General features: G+C 44.1%; 2 protein-coding genes across 2 annotated transcripts; one reads left to right on the top strand and one right to left on the bottom strand.

Annotated features, from left to right (window-relative positions):
- The first annotated feature begins 2697 nt into the window (after positions 1 to 2697).
- On the top strand, positions 2698 to 5003 carry lft1 (lefty1). Its single transcript, XM_053880833.1, has 4 exons — positions 2698 to 2965; positions 3039 to 3285; positions 3605 to 3844; positions 4481 to 5003. Exons 1-4 carry the CDS (start codon positions 2698 to 2700, stop codon positions 4803 to 4805), a joined length of 1080 nt encoding a protein of 359 aa, XP_053736808.1. The 3' UTR covers positions 4806 to 5003.
- A 1662-nt stretch (positions 5004 to 6665) lies between these two features.
- hnrnpub (heterogeneous nuclear ribonucleoprotein Ub) lies at positions 6666 to 15054 on the bottom strand. Its single transcript, XM_053880829.1, has 14 exons — positions 14512 to 15054; positions 13322 to 13436; positions 11386 to 11465; positions 11176 to 11315; positions 10989 to 11088; positions 10053 to 10165; positions 9717 to 9980; positions 9530 to 9649; positions 9333 to 9461; positions 9093 to 9261; positions 8705 to 9001; positions 8337 to 8620; positions 8144 to 8278; positions 6666 to 8057 (listed from the first exon to the last, which is right to left on the bottom strand). Exons 1-14 carry the CDS (start codon positions 14909 to 14911, stop codon positions 8007 to 8009), a joined length of 2397 nt encoding a protein of 798 aa, XP_053736804.1. The 5' UTR covers positions 14912 to 15054; the 3' UTR covers positions 6666 to 8006.
- Positions 15055 to 16311: the final 1257 nt, after the last annotated feature.

Here is a 16311-nt window from a genome sequence, read left to right as displayed (position 1 = left end):
GTAGAATGGGCCTTTGACTGCACTGGACAATGGAGTTGCTGTGAATTTACATGTCTGCTCTGATGATTTTACCACCAGGCAATTTCTTTAAGTTACTCTGCAGGACCGCTTCATCCCTGTTGTTGACAATTCCACCCAAAACAAAGTGAGCTTTTTATTCACAGTGTCCAAAAAGCATTACAACAATGTGTATAGCAGAAGTTAGGACTATTTCCAAAAGAGAATCACAAAACTTTTTTTTCAATTGTACAAAATACCAATTTTTAGATCACCACACAAAATTGTGGTGAACTAAAAATTTGTATTTTGTAATTAATTACACAGCTTTAGTGACAAAAGTCTATATAAAATATAGAAATTATAAAAAGTATAGAAATTATAAAAAGTATAGAAAATTTGCTATATAAAGAATCTGTCACCATTAATAAAAATCACAGTCACAATAAGGTGCACAAAGGATGATTTGTATATATATATATAGATATAGATATAGATATAGAGAGAGATGTTGTATAGTAATATATCTATAGTAATTACTATAACATTTTATATATACATACTATACTACTCAGACATAAATTAATACTAAGATATCTAAATAATTTCCCACAACCATCCTTAAATTAAATATACTTAGAACTGATTAAATAAATTTGTTTATTTCTGAAATACTGAATCAAAACTTTGAGTCCATCTACATACATGTATATTGACATGTACTCTATTGATATTCATTGACATTTTCCACCGGTACTTCAAAACAAGTTATATTCATATCAACGACATCATTTTTCTTTGAAGTATGTCTGAATTTCAGGCATTTTAGTTGCATTAACGTGCTAATGAGCGCTTAATTTGTCAGCGGGATGATCATACGTGATGTGCCGCGTTCTTTCACTTTACTCAGAAAATAGCAAACTTTGCATGAATATATTTACAACTACTTGTACTGATACTGTCGAGTGTTTTATATGTGTGTGTTTAGCCATTTGAAAATGATCTAATGATGATATTAACATTTAAATATTGTTACACTATGTTATATAAATCATGGCGAACATACAACTACAACGATCAAGAAAACAGGCCACTTGACGGTAAAAAAAGTAAATTATACATGTTGGTATGTAAATTATGTATGTATGTGGTGTAAAATAAGAATAAACTGTAGACAAACTGTAGCATCACTATAATACTTGTTGGTAAATTCAGTATAGGTAAGTTATATTACGAAAAATAAAAATAAATCAAATCTTAATAAATGACAGTGTTAAGTCACCAGAATAGAAATTCCTTTAATCCACCAAAAGTTCACATGGGCTCATGCTCACGTTCGTATTTATCATCATGAGTTTTCAGCAGTGTTCTATCGTCTGGTGGCAGAGCAACAGTGCAGCGAGCAGGTCTGGCAGTCATCTGTCATTTGCTCTTCCTGTGTGCTCCTTCAGTCTGTCTGACATCTCTGAGCAAACACGGCCCAATACACAATCACAGGCCTGTGGGCAGCCAGTGAGAGCTCCTCTCTTATAATGTTTGTGTGACAAAAAAGGCAAGGCAAATCCTCGCAATGGAATCAGATAATCACCAACTTGTGAAGAGCCTGCCCCAATCCACATCCATGCCGGCCCCCCGGCCCCTGGATTAACTGTCTGTTTGGCTAATAATTTTAATCTGCTGGAGAGAGGGCAGAGAATGGGTGACAGGGCCCCGGAATAAACATCTAATCCTCTGTTCATCCGCTCCCTCCCTCGCTTCTCTACATTTCCTCTCATACCCCCTGTTGTAACCTGCTTTGACCAAAGTGGACAGACTAATGGTGTTTTGTAAGTGGGCCCTTCTGACTGATTTGGGCTCCATAATTGCTTCCCAGACAGGAATAAGTCCACTTTGTGACAGACTGTTGCCAGACTGACATCGTCCAGTGGAATGTACATGGCAAAGCGTGGGGTGTGTAGACAAGGGTGCTAGTGAGGAGAGGGCACTTCAGGTTCAAAGGGTCAAGAGATGGCTGTCTGGGGCACATCTGTGGCAGGAATAGACCCAACGGTCATTTAAAAAATAAATAAATAAATAAAGCAGAAAAAATAAGGGAAAATATAGAGTAAATAATACAGAACAATAAGAAATAAATATTGATGGAGAAGATTAATTTGATATATTGAATAAAATTATTGTTTTAGTAAGTTCTGTGTGTGAGTTTGAAGATGTCTATTCCATTTACAACTTGAGAGCACTGGGTCATGAGTTACAGGTATCTTCAAAATCACACAGAATTATAGTGAATACAAAAGTGTAAAATGGAGGGTGAATATGCAATTTTTATTTTATTTTATTTTATTTTAGACCAAAACAGTTCAAAGAACACGCTTATATAGAGAGATTGTTTATCCAGACTATAAAGACTTTTGTGGAACTGACATCAATTGCTGGATCAAGCTGGAGCTGGAGCGAAATTACAGCCCACACAATGAGGATGGCACTTGAGTCTAATTGTTGCTGTTTGAAGTATGGCCACTTAGATATCCTGTTTAGGACATGGCTGTATTGTCGCACCTTTGTCGCGATAAGCGCCCCTGCCCCCATCAACTAAGTGCGAACGACTGGGAGGGACGCAACGGTATAAGAGGCCTGGAGAGTGTCAGAGGGGACACACGGTCTGCCTCTGGCTGCTACTGCGCTGATCCCTGACAATCACACATGATGGATTTCCTCCGAGGTTTCCTCCTGAGCGCCTTTTTTCTCTGCCTCTCCAGCGCGTTCACGCATCAGGATATGAAGGACGCGCTGCTGCAGAAACTCGGCTTGGATGAGATTCCAAACATCCATAAAAGGGATTTGGAGAACCTGGTGGTTCCGGCGCACATCAGGAACAAGTACCTGTCCATGCTGAAGCTGCACCGCAGCAGGAGACGCAGGTCCCTGCCCAGTCTGGCGGGTATTCTCAGGGGCATTCCGGGCAACGCGGGTAAGACCATCATAATATATGACGCCATCATATTCCGACGCCGGACGCAAACTAATTTGCCGAATGTGTTTAGACATCTCTGGGGAGTACGTGTACTCTGACACCACCCGGCACCGGATGGTGTTCGACATGGAGGCAAGGATCCCGGACAACAGCGAGGTGACCATGGCCGAGCTGAAGCTTTACCAGCGGGCGTCCTTCCACAAGCGCCTCACCCTGGAGAGGAAGCACCACAGGCCGGTCAACAACGCCCGGGTCAGCATCTACTGGGTGCAGGAGCTGCCCAACGGATCCAACCGGACATCACTTGTCGACTCACGGTTAGTGCGCGATGAACCATATTCATCATCTATACTTGACTATCCGGTGAGACTAAATACATTAAGTAACGTTATAAATGAGACACATAGTCACAGCGATGTAAAACCGCTATTTACTTTTGCGAACTGGTCACATGACGTGGTTTTGACGAATCACCAGTGTAAACACTTAAACAGCCAATCGGAAGGGGAAGCGACTCCACGTCACGCCACAGTTTGTATACAAGCATGGCCGCGGAATAGAGTTTCAATTGAATTAGTTGGCCGTGTATAAACCCATCCAGCCAGCGCGAATTGAGCTTCCCTATCGTGTTCACAGGTTGATCCCCATTCATGAAACTGGCTGGAAGAGCTTTGATGTGACCCAGGCGGTGCATTATTGGTCCAAGAGCCAGCAGAAGACACCTATGCACCTGGAGGTGTGGATCGAGGGCGAGAGACCCGGCAGCTACGCGGCAGAAATGGCCAGGAGTGTCCGCTTTACCACCCAAGAGCAGACGGACAACACCTTGGGGAAGCCAGAGCTCATCCTCTACACACTTAATCTCGAAGAGTACGGGTAAGGGCGCCAGCTTTTGATATACAGGATCTTGTATCGATGTGACAATTGGTCTGTTTTCTACCTGGTCGCCATTTGCATTCTCGTTTGGCGGGACAGCGCCAGGGCGTCAGTTTGCTTTCTTTTGGGCGGAACCCACCCCCAATTAGTGCCTCGCATGAAGACGCGTGTGTTGTAGAGAAAGTGTCAACTCACGTGTAGCTACCACGACGACGACGCCTGGACCCTTTCGTCCCAGTCTCCGTGGTCTCGATGTTATACGCCGCATATTCGCTAAATCATAGCCTGTAGTTCTGCTGCCTCGGTGATGCGTTGAAGGTGGTAGGAAATTTGAAGCATTAAATCAGGTCGACTTAGTTATGTGAGTTTTTAAAAAGGATGCATGAAAAGGCATCCTGTTTTTGCTTTTAAATCGCATTAATTTGTTGCTACACTCACATTTGTTGTTTTTAAATTTCTATTTAAGTCGTGATTTGAAACCCGTGTTCTTTAATACCGCATCTGACGTCAGCGGATTATTATATGTTACATTTAAATAAACCCAAGTAAACTATTCATATGCTTTTTGTCATTACATTTTTTGTTTGTTTTAATCTGAGTCAAGTAATCTAACGCTCTGTCTGCCTTCTTCCTCAGATCTCGCGGTGACTGCGAGCTCAACAAAAACAAAGACACCTGCTGCAGAGAGCAGTACTTTATCAACTTCCGTGCTCTGACCTGGACCCAGTACTGGATCATCGAGCCCGCCGGGTACCAAGCCTTCAGGTGCACCGGGGGATGCAAGCAGCCCAAACGCAACTACGGCTACGGCGAAAGGAGGTGCTCAGTGTCCGAGAGCGCCCCCTTGCCCATCATGTACCTGGTGAAAAAGGGGGACTACACAGAGATCGAGGTGGCCGAGTTTCCAAACATGATCGTGGAAAGGTGCTCTTGCACCATGGACAATGTTTCCATCGTATGAACACGACTTGAGAGCCGCTATAACGGTTCTGTTATAGCGAAACATATTTAACAGTTGTGAGCTTCTAGTACTTTCTATTTAAATGGTCCACAACCGGAGTTAAACACTGCTGATCCTTGACTCCTTTTACGAGCACTTTTTAATATATATATTTTGTACATTTTGATATCCCTTTTTTACTCTGAATGCTGAATCATCTGTCTGGTGTGTTATGTTTTTAAGCTGTACATAATATGAGATTTATGTTTGCAAAATAAAATATTTTTGTTTCACATCTTGGTTTGCTGGCCGTCCGTCTGCGGGAGTGGCCCCCCCCTCCCGCCTCCCCTTCTCAGGCCCTCATTCACATTCATGATCACATTCACATGCAGGTACATGCAGCTGCCGGGCTGCTCTCTGTTTGTCCCGCGAGGAAATGGTAGCAGAGTAAATAAGTGGCCTAATGACTTGTAACACTTGTTACACCGAGGACACACTGTCATCGACAATGACCATCAAACTTACGCGTAATGCTTTATTGACGCCAAACACTCAGAGAGCTGAAGTCAATTCACATGACTGAGCTCAGACCATTGGTAAGCAGGGCCCATGTGGATAAAGTTGTTTGCAGTCTGAGTAGGGGGTCTTGTCATTCACTCATCTGCTAGTGATGGAGGTAAACACACGGGACCAGCAGCTGTCTGTCTGGACTGAGAGTGGATCTACCAGGAGGCCCAAACAGAACACACACACACACAGGTGGCGACGCATTGTTCCAGTCAACAAAGGCTCGGCTGCATGGCCAAACACGGCAGTTCCAACTCCACATTCAAGTATGAGGATCGAAGGGTGAGCTCATTTGTAAAGGTTACAAATACTCAATACTCAAACAAGAGTCTGGCACTCTCACATTGCTTGTAAAAAAAAAGAGATTTACCCAGCGGCAGTGATTTAAAACTACAGTCACAAACCCAAGGTTGCTCAATGCAACATGTCACCATGATCAGTAGCCAAGGCCAAAAATGATGAGAGAAAAAGATCAATAATGTTCTGATCCACCTGATCTCACAAGTCAGATAAAGTAGACTTTATTATTTAAAAGGAGAAGATACATATAGACTAAACATCCTTCTGGTGTAAAAGCCAAGCTTTAGAGGATTCATTTGTCTAAGTGAAATCAATGGTTTTCAATGACAAAACTTTCACCACTAGATGTTTCAAAATATGATAAAAAATCCAACCGCATAGTGACTTGGGGAAAATAATTAAACCAAAGAAAGTTTGATTACTTGAAATGACAATAAAAAAATGAATGAAAAATAATTTACTCGTCTTTATATTTCATATATATACAAAAAATATTAAAACATAATGCTGTAAAACATATTTTCTTAATAAACTCTACTCATGTATTATAATTTTATATTCACTACCTAAATATTTCAGACAGATTTTGTTTGAATTTACAACTTCATATATTATTCTGCCAATATTTTAAATAAATTTTACACCAATAAAATAAAAGACAAATAGAGAGAAATAAAAGATAATTTTTTCCCTTTTAATTTTGGACTATGATTTTATTAAGATTTAGAATCAGTGTTGGAAGTGGTCTTAATGGATAAAAATTTACGTTTATCATTCATCCAACGCAACAGTGAGCAGTCGGACACTAAAGATAAAGGTTAAACATCTGGAATAACACTACTGTACTTGCAATATTTAACATATATATAAAGTAGTCTTTTTTTCATCAAACAATACAATACCAACTAACAGAAAAACCCACCGAGCAGCGCTATCATTTTGACTTAAATCACCAACCGAAAAACAAAAAAAGACAAATATCAAATATTACCAAATAGAAAATCCAAAATAGCATTCATTTGCATCGTTTAATCATAAAAGACCTGATGTACAATCTGCAACTGAGATTTTAGAAATAGGGATTGGCGGTTTGTACAGGTTTGGCTGTAAAGTAAAAGCTTAAAGCATCAAAAAAATAAAAACATTGGAATAGCAGACCTTCACAAAGCAGTACTCGGGCAAACTAACACTTCTCAATCACAACACAGGATACAGTCAAGGACATTCGTGCAGGATCTTGTTTACATTAGTTTGATGGAAATGGATTTGATTTGGTGAACCTTTATTTGCAGCCGAGTCCCACACGAGCAGAAGGAGCTGCCACTGTTGTCGGGCCAACATCAACGTCCTGGTTTAACCCATGTACAATCATAGAAGTTTGATGCAACACTGTAGCCCTTTTTGTAACGCTGGTGATAATGGCCCGTGTTGTACTCCACTGCGTTTGTGCTCAACAAGCAACTTCAGATGTGGCATTTAATGCTACGATATGATCAGCGCAAGTGGCTGTCAACTTCTTTCAGAAATAAATGGTGGTAAATTAAGACCATGAATCAAGTTAAAAGATCAGTGGTGGGCAGTTGTTTAAATAGAAGCATGGTAAATGGCTTACTTTAATCCTTTCAATGGCCCTTTTCACAGCATTAAAAGGCCGACAATAAAAACACATCAAAGCCGGGATGAGAGTTAAGTAATGAGGCGCCAAGTGGTGCGTCAGTGCGCCCGTTCAAAGGTCTTTTACACACCTTTGAAGTGAATCAGAAGTCATAAGGCAGGATGCTCGAAAAAAAAAAAGCCAACCAGTTGTTTATTGTAATTCTATAGTTTACAGGTTTGACTGACGAAACACAAATTTCCTTTGACTCTCGGACTGTTTGACAGCAGACTTCAGACACTAACATCAGCTACCATGCTTGCAGCCAGGAAGCCGAGGGTTGGTTTGAGTGGAAACATTTCCATCAATCTCACACAAACTACGCAGGAAATCATATTTACAATTTATAACAAAAAATAAGCAAAACACACCACAAAAAAATACACATATGAAAAAATAAATCCCGGAGGATGACATTTGTTTCCTACAAATGGTGAATTTTAAAAGCATTTAAAATGGGAAAAGAAAAACGAGTGATGCCATTTGACTAAAGTGTAGAGGATTAAAAAAAAAAAAAAAAACTGGATGAGCTCTGGTCATCTGTCGGCTCTTGTATGTGGAATGTTGGAGCTCCAGAAGTCTGTCAGTTGGCGAGAATTTTAGAATATCTTAAAAACAGGGTCCGGAAAAGTTGGAAAAGAAAACTGTTCCGTGGCCGTTGGTGCTCCTGAAAAGAGACCACCAGTCCATGAGAACGAGTCTTAGTAATATCCAGGCTGATACTGCTGACTCCATGGCTTCTGGTTCCAGAACTGCACAGAGACAAGGAACAAGTGTTAGTGTCACCAAAAAGTCGCTCGCCATCTTATGCCGATCAGTTTCGGATGGAAGTACTGACCCCTTGCTGCCAGCTCTGGTTGAAGGCCTGCGCCTTGTCCATGCCGTTCCTGTTGAAGTTGCCGCCGTTCCTGTTGTTGCCGAAGTTGCCGTTTTTGTTTCCAAAGTTGCCACGGTTACCCCCTCTCTGCTGGAACTGAGGAAGGCAGGGTGTCACTCCAGATCCACCTCAGCACCACCACCGTGTGACCTACCTGTCCAGGATGTCCTCTGCTGCCTCCCCGGCTCATGTTGACAGGCCCCCCTCGGCCCATGTTCCCTCGGCTCATGTTGCCTCTGCTCATCGGAGCGCCGCGATTCATGTGTCCACCCCTGGGAAGCATGCCGCCTCTCATGGGTGCACCCCTTGGGGAACCACCCATGCTGGGCGGGGGACCTCCGCGGCCATAGTTGCCGCGGCTGGAGAAGCCACCTCTGAATGCGGGAGGTGGCATGAAGCCGCGAGGAGGGCGGTTGAAGCCTCCACGAGGTGAGGGACCTACAAACAGGCCGACAGTTGCTGTTAAAAATGGCCAAACATTTCCAAAGAGGTGTTTTTTTTTTTTTGGGCTGCAGCTCGTACCTCCTCTGAAGTTTCCTCTGTTTGGGAAGCCTCCGCGACTGCCGCCCCTTGGCCCCATCATTCCGCCGCGATTGAAGTGGTTCTTTCCCCCCCTGGCGCCGCCTCGCTGCAGACCGCCACGCTGGAGGCCGCCCCGCTTCGGGGTGATGCTGCCCTGGTTGGGCTTTTTCTCGGCAGGCAGAGCCGATTTGCTCTCCTCTTTGTACTGCTCCAGCAGCTTGGCAGCCTCTTCCTTGGTTTGTTCAGTGAACACCACCTCGTTGAAGCTCACGCCCTCTTCTGGCAGGGCATAGAAGCCTGGAGCCCAGCAACGGTCAGTCAGTACGCAAATTACAAGTCTTTCGCTCTAATTCTCATGTGGTTCATGCAACGAAGAGGGTGAAAATACCTTTCATCTTCAGAACAGCGTGCTCGGGCACTTCCTTGCCGTCACTCTCCACCTTCTTCTGGACCCTCTCTTTGTAATCCTCATCGGTGGGAATCACCACGACAGCTTTACGCTGGAAGCCGGCGAACAGGCACATCTTCCTACTCTGGCCTGGAGCGGACAAGTTGGTCTGAATGGCAAGAACAAGGCGTTAGAACCCAGTGTCACGGCAGTTTGTCATAAACGGTACAGGAAACTCACATGATCCAGGATGTAGTTTCTTTTCTTACGGGCAGCGATCTCGATAAACTTGCCCAAGAAAAGAGGAGCACGCTGAGAGATGGTGGTGAGTTTGGATATGTCCTTTGACTGGCGCTTCAGGCTGTTTATCTGCAAGAAGACAGTGTCAAGGGAACAGTTTTAGGTATGAAACATAACTGAGATTAAACCCAACGAACCATCATCTTGTCCACAATGCTGTCGCTGCCCAGGATGTAGTATTTGCCAGGGTTTTCCTCAACGTGGTTCTTCACCCATGTTGTCTTTCCAGCTCCTGGGAGGCCAACCATCACAACAATCTGCACAAAACAGGGGATCAAAATTGGGATTCTTTCCTATAAAACACTCCTTTCTCACATCGCCTACCTCACAATCGGCTTTGGTCTGGGGCCCTTTGAGTCCACGAACACGCTCATCCAGAGGAATCTGTTCCATGAAAGTGTAACCTTCCACCTGGGGGAAGAACGGCTCCTCCATCTGGCCAAAGTTGAACTCCACAGCGCAGTTGTGGCAAATGACATGAGGGAAAAGAGCCTGGTCGTTCAGAGACTCCTTGCTGACGGTGAATGCGACCGCTGGCTCGCCACCATTTTTGGAGAAGGACATGACCACTTCGTCGCCGGTGAAATCCTGATGGAGACAGATCATGACTCATAACGTTCTTACTCATGAGAAGTGAGCCGCTTGATGACTGTGTCTTACAATAAGGCAGCAGATGACATCATTCTCCTCAAAGGTTTCACCAAAGTCCTCAGTCACACAGTTGGTTGTCTTCTTTCCTTTCCCAGAGTAGGCATACGAATTCTCCCCCTCACCTGTAATGGAAATGAAAAGGCATGCCAAAAATCACACGACAAGTCAATTGTAACGTACAAATTCAAATGTACTTTAACATTGTTATGGCTAACGTGTAGAACAAACCTCTATGGGATCAGTGATTCTTAACTATAGGGCTGGGGCCTATGGTTGGGCCGCGAGCGCCTCCTAGAGGGCAGCGAGTTTTTTTGGGCCGTGAGACGCTCAGTTTTAATACATTATACGTATGGTGGCAGTCGTGTGTCACTGAATTGACTTGATAGCTGCAAACCTGTGATAGTTAGCAACTATGGAGAAGTTCTTGAAAAGAAAAAAAAATGACACCCCCACCAACAGTAAAAAAATGTTCATGAAAGGACCCGTTGAAGCAGTTTTTAGATTTAGAACATTTTGTGGCAATACTTTCATTTACTAATATTTTCTTTTGAGTTAAAATAAAATGTATATCAATGTATAATATAATATATTTAGACAGTTTTATTATTTATTTTATTCAGTTTTCCCAATTTTCCCTTTTGCATCAAGTGTATTTGTTCTTTAGTAAATTTGATGAATATTACTTGCACCTGGTTCTGCTGCTGGTTGGACTTTTCTATGACAAATAGCGATGATCACATAGTTTCATGTCATTTCACAAGGTTTTGGTTTGTTTACGTGCAAGTAGATTAAATATGGTTATTGCTCACAAATGAAATCAGTTCTATTACTTGTTCGGGCCCCGGGCCTACTTGTGGGAAAGGTGGGCACAGAGATCAAAAAGGTTCAGAACCCCTGTATTAGAGCACAGAATACAGTAAACGATGACACAGCAACAGCACTGACCGAGCAGCAGGGTGCCCGTAGATGGGGACCAGCCGACCTGCACGTCATGAATATCCATGCTCTTGGTGGAAACATGTTTCACAGGAATCTTCTCTGTAACCTATTAAAATCAAGAGAAAATAACTGGGTCTCTGAATGGCACTAAACAGGGCCAATCATTTTCATGCACATTAGACTTGTTCTGTACCTTCATTTCGAAGCAGGCTTTGCCTCCATTCACACCATAAGTGGCCTTTCCGCCAGCCCAGAGGTAAGCAAAACTCTCCATTGTGAGAGAACAGGCACTGTAGCGGTCCCGAGACACCTTGAAGTTGAGGTCGCAGTTGTCTAAAGCAGAGTTGAGCATTAATACAACGCACAGGCCCTCGAGATGAGAGTAACTAGAATCATCACTTACATGTGTCAAGACAGACTTTGGTGTCATCAAACTCCTCATCTTCTTCTTCAAGAGGGGGTGCGGGAGACTTAAAAGAGGCCCTGAAGAGAGACCAAAGTCAGTCAGTTTGATTAAAACGATTTGGCTAGAAAGTGAGAATTGGACAGACTTTGGAGGGCTGGCAGGAGAGGGGGAGAATTTCCTGAGAGTATTATTTATTCTGGGCCTGTCAACACTTACCTTTGGAAGTTCAGCAAATCCTAGATCAGACACACAGCAGGACTGACTTCACCACCTGATACCATATCTAGCATAATAATACATGTGCAACATTTTTTGCCGGCAGCAACAGCAATATTTGATGCTAGAATTTTGCAGTATTTTCATCATATTACATAGTATTCACTGAATTGAATATTGCTCAGACAAAAGACTTCAGATCTGTCAGTGGGTCATCTTCCACATACTGGTGTAAACAAGAACCTCCCGGAACAGATACAGTTGCCATACTATTGTAAATGAAAGGTTGCAGAGGTCTTGATGTAAGATTGCAGAGAATGGGAAGACATCATTGTACAAAACAGAACTTCGATGTTTCTGTGAAGTGGCTGAGTGAGGAACAAAGGAGGGTTTTTTGTATTCGAGTTGTGAGGTTGATCGTCATTTCTTTTTTAGTGCGAGTGTAAATCAGGTGACAGGAAGTCCAAATTAAGAGGCACAAATGTGACCTTGTATGTATAAAGGCACAGAGAGTAACAACTGTTTTAGGCTCGGCGGCATGCCATTAGGCCAAGCTTCTACAGCATAAATGAAGCTCTATTGTTATTTGTTAATAACCCTTAGCTAATGAGTGAGCTACTGTAAGGCCACAGTAAATCAAGGGTTGGCTCTTTTGTCATACAAGGCCATAACTGCGCATATCAGAAACCTTTGTTTCGCAGCTTAATGTTGTCTGGAATGTTTCTAGAAAAATGAAACGATCAACAATGTAACCAGCGAGCATTTGTATTAAAAAGGACCCGAATCCACACTAAAAAAAATATCGTTACAGCAGGTCCACAAGTCTGAACACATCAGTGCATACGTTTTGGGCAACTGTGATGTGACAGGTGAACTATAAAAAGATCTGATCCCGTGAGTAACCAAATGACATTTTAACAGCAACTGAACATAATTCAAAATAAAAATATTTCCTCAGAGCAGGACTTTTTACGTTTACAGCGCAATAAAACAAAAAAGACTAAGTAAATACATGTATGCACATACACCCAAGCACCATGCATGACACCATGTTCACAGAACAGAATAGGACATTCCAAATACCCTTCACACTCACCATGATTGCACACACACGGGACATGATCCACAAGACAGAAGTAGAATTTTGATGTCTTACAACCGGTAAAAAAAAAAAAAAAACGAAAAATAGACCATTGCGAGGCAAAAACGATGGGCGGTCACAAGCGATTTCCTCAGTGGACGGTTGCGAACTTGGTGTGCTACCCAGTACCAGTGGACCACCCCACCCACTCTATTCAGCTGAGCCATTCATCTGTCATTCTCTGTATTGTGTACATCTGCTACTTTCCTGTGGATTCTCTGAACATCCTGGAATCTCCTTGAGTTCACATGTCTTTTATGAACCATAAGTGGCATAAAGAACATTAGAAAAAGAGCCATAGAAGACTTGAAAGATAGATGCACTTCTGCTACAGAATGCAGCCAACTTCAAACAATGTGACACTGCAAAGGGTAAATGGTAAGGTTGATTAAGTTGTTGGGGATGACCCTCGGAATATGTGAAGAGTAAGGTTAATACATGATATTGTTGCAAATGAGGGTTTTGTAGCTCAATACTGTATGTGTGCATTGGCCCTTAAAGCCAATACAGTTCAACAAAGCTATCCATGGCGCTTCAGGGTTGCCGAAGGCCATTTTCGCTCTGTCCCATCCTTACCAGCTGTATTTGTTCTCTTCAATAAACTCAAAGTAGCCCCTTCCATGTTCCTCCCGGCGTCTCTTAACACCCTTCTTATTCTTCTGATCAGCATTCGTGTCTTTGTCCGCATCCCCTTTGAAAATAGAACAAAGATATTGAATGAGGTGCTCCTTAAGCTGTGAGAAAGAGGTCGGACTGGCAGTGGGGTTCTGGCCCACGAAGCCCGTTCATTAGTTACAAGTCGACCATGATGATCAATGATTATGTTAAGAGGCAACACCTCACTGTTACAATTGTACAATAATACAGTAACGTTCAGTTACAACTTTGATGACCAGTTACTCTTTATGAAGCAAGCTGGTCCAAATGAACATTGTGAGCAGTGTTTACTAAAGCTGGGGCGTCAGGTCTCTGCAAAAATAATGCAATTTTAACCCTTAAACGAAATGCTCTTTATAAAAATCAGCCTGGTGTGTAATAACTTACGACATGCAACGCAACTGGCTTGTATACTCAACTGCCTTTGTGATTCAATCAATTACGAACGCAAAGACTTCAATTGCTAAATTTACATCCTTTAAGCCGAGGTTACACGATAATATATTAACCGCAAGGCACGGTTGTTAGCTCAGCAGTTCACCGTTTAGATCGCAAAACCATTCAACGTTAAGCTTAATGCACCTGAACCGGGTCATTCATTTTGTCTCAATGGTGTCGGGGCGCTGAAGCAAAATGGCTTCCAATTGGGCCACACAGAAGACGTTCGATTAGCTCGAACCCAACAAACTAAAATTGATGGCTAGTTTTTGTCGAATACGTTGCAATCGTACGGGAACCACTGAGCTAAACAACCGAGCGACCGACTTGGATGTCAACACCGCGGCAAGACAAAGAAGATGACGTCCGTTAGCATGCTACCGAGCTAAGCTAAGAAAATACAGCGCAAAAATATGTATTCTAGCAAATAAGCGCTTTGACAAACTTTGCACTCGAGAAGAGTTTAGCGTTAGACGTGGCAAATAAAACGTATTTTGAAGCAGCTAGCTCAACACAAGGCCTTCCGTTTCTTTGTGAGGTCACACACCATCTGGCTCCAACATGGACGCTCTTCATTCAAACCTAGCCGTCGTCCCTTGATGGCAACAACCAGCACCCAGCCACAGACCACCCAGTCGCCCACTGAGCCTTCCTCATCACAGGAAACTCACCCTCGGCCGCGTCGTCTCCCGGCTCACCGTCGTCAGCTTCAGCTTCAGCTTCTTTCTCAATTTCGTCAACCTCGTACTCGACGGGTTCCTCTTCCCCCTCAGCCATCTCCTCATCGACGCCATTACCATCGCCCTCATTCTCGGGCTCCACGTCTTCCTCGTCGTTAGCCTCCATGCTTTCCTCGACCGGGCCTTCTTCCTCTTCGCCCATTCCCTCTTGTTCGAGTGGCTCGCTCTCATCTTGATCGAGCGCAGTCTCCCCGACCAGGGCCTCCTCGTCCAGCGCCGACTGCAGGCGGTCCATCAGCTCGGCCTTCAGGCCCTTGTCGGAGAGATTCCGCTTCTTCAGCTCGTCCTTCAGTTCGTTCACTTTCAGCTTCTTCACATTGATGGAACTCATCGTGCTAGTTTTAAGACAAGAACAGACTAATAAAATCGATAAATAACCGGACGGCCTTTGTGTCTCGGCTGGAGAAGTGACCCGCGTAGGTAGACGCCGCCTTCGGTTGGATCTTCGCCGGCTGAAGAGCTGCCCCGCGTTTGTTAGGAGGGGGAGGAGCGTTACGTCTTACCGTAACTACACTAAAGCGAGCGCGGCGGGTTCTATTCTGCCGTCGCGCCAATCGCGTTTTACCTGCCATATTAGGGCACCACTCTGTTCTCCATGGAAACATGTTTTTCCATTTAAAATAGGGAACTGTCTCCATGTCCAGACTGAAATGTCCGTCAGTGTCTGAGTGGTTTTCTTCACCCCATGAAGCTGGGACAGACTCCACACCACAATAAGAGGAAATAAGCGCAGCCAGGGGTCGGAGGGGATCCGGTTCGGGAACCACAGAATTTCATCTCTGCTATTTGCGGACGATGTTGTTCTGCTGGCCTCATCGGACTGGGGTGGTTTGCAGCCGAGTGTGAAGTGGCCGGGATGAGGATCAGCACCTCCAAGTCTGAGGCCATGGTTCTCGACCAGAATAAGGTGGTTTGCTCTCTCTGGGTCGGTGGAGAGTTCTTGCCCCAAGTGGTGGAGTTTAAATATCTCGGGGTCTTGTTCTCGAGTGAGGGAAAAGGGGAGCGTGAGATTGATAGACGGGTTGGTGCAGCGGCAGTAGTGATGCGGTCGCTGTATCGGACCGTCGTGGTGAAGAGGGAGCTGAGTCACAAGACGAAGCTCTGGATTTACCGATCGATCTACGTTCCCACCCTCACCTACGGTCACGAGCTTTGGGCCATGACCGAAAGGATGAGATCGCGGATACAAGCGGCTGAGATGAGTTTCCTCCGCAGGGTGGCTGGGCGCACCCTTAGAGATAGGGTGAGGAGTTCGGTCATCCGGGAGGAGCTCGGGGTGGAGCCGCTGCTCCTCCACATCGAGAGGAACCAGCTGAGGTGGCTCGGGCATCTGATCCGGATGCCCCCTGGACGCCTTCCTGGGGAGGTGTTCCAGGCATGTCCTACCGGGAGGAGACTCCGGGGAAGACCCAGGACTCGCTGGAGAGATGATGTCTCCGGTCTGGCCTGGGAACGCCTCGGGATCCCCGGGAAGAGCTGGAGGAGGTTTGTGCGGATTCGGAAGTTTGGGCTTCCTTGCTCCGAATGCTGCCTCCACGACCCGACCCCGGATAAGCACCAGAAGAAGGTGAAGGTAAGTGGACAACAGTGAAGACTAAAAAGCATTCCTGATTAGAAATAGTTGTTTCAAATTACATAAATTAAACACGTTTAAATAGTTACTATACATTTTAAATTTTACTTTCACGTTTTTCTGCTAGCTCTATACCAAATTTCAATTCAACGGATTAC

The sequence above is a fragment of the Synchiropus splendidus genome, chromosome 12 (assembly GCF_027744825.2).
Source record: "Synchiropus splendidus isolate RoL2022-P1 chromosome 12, RoL_Sspl_1.0, whole genome shotgun sequence".
Lineage (NCBI taxonomy): Eukaryota > Metazoa > Chordata > Actinopteri > Syngnathiformes > Callionymidae > Synchiropus > Synchiropus splendidus.
The sequence above is the reverse complement of the archived record's forward strand: the minus strand, read 5'-3'. Positions and strand labels throughout refer to the sequence as shown.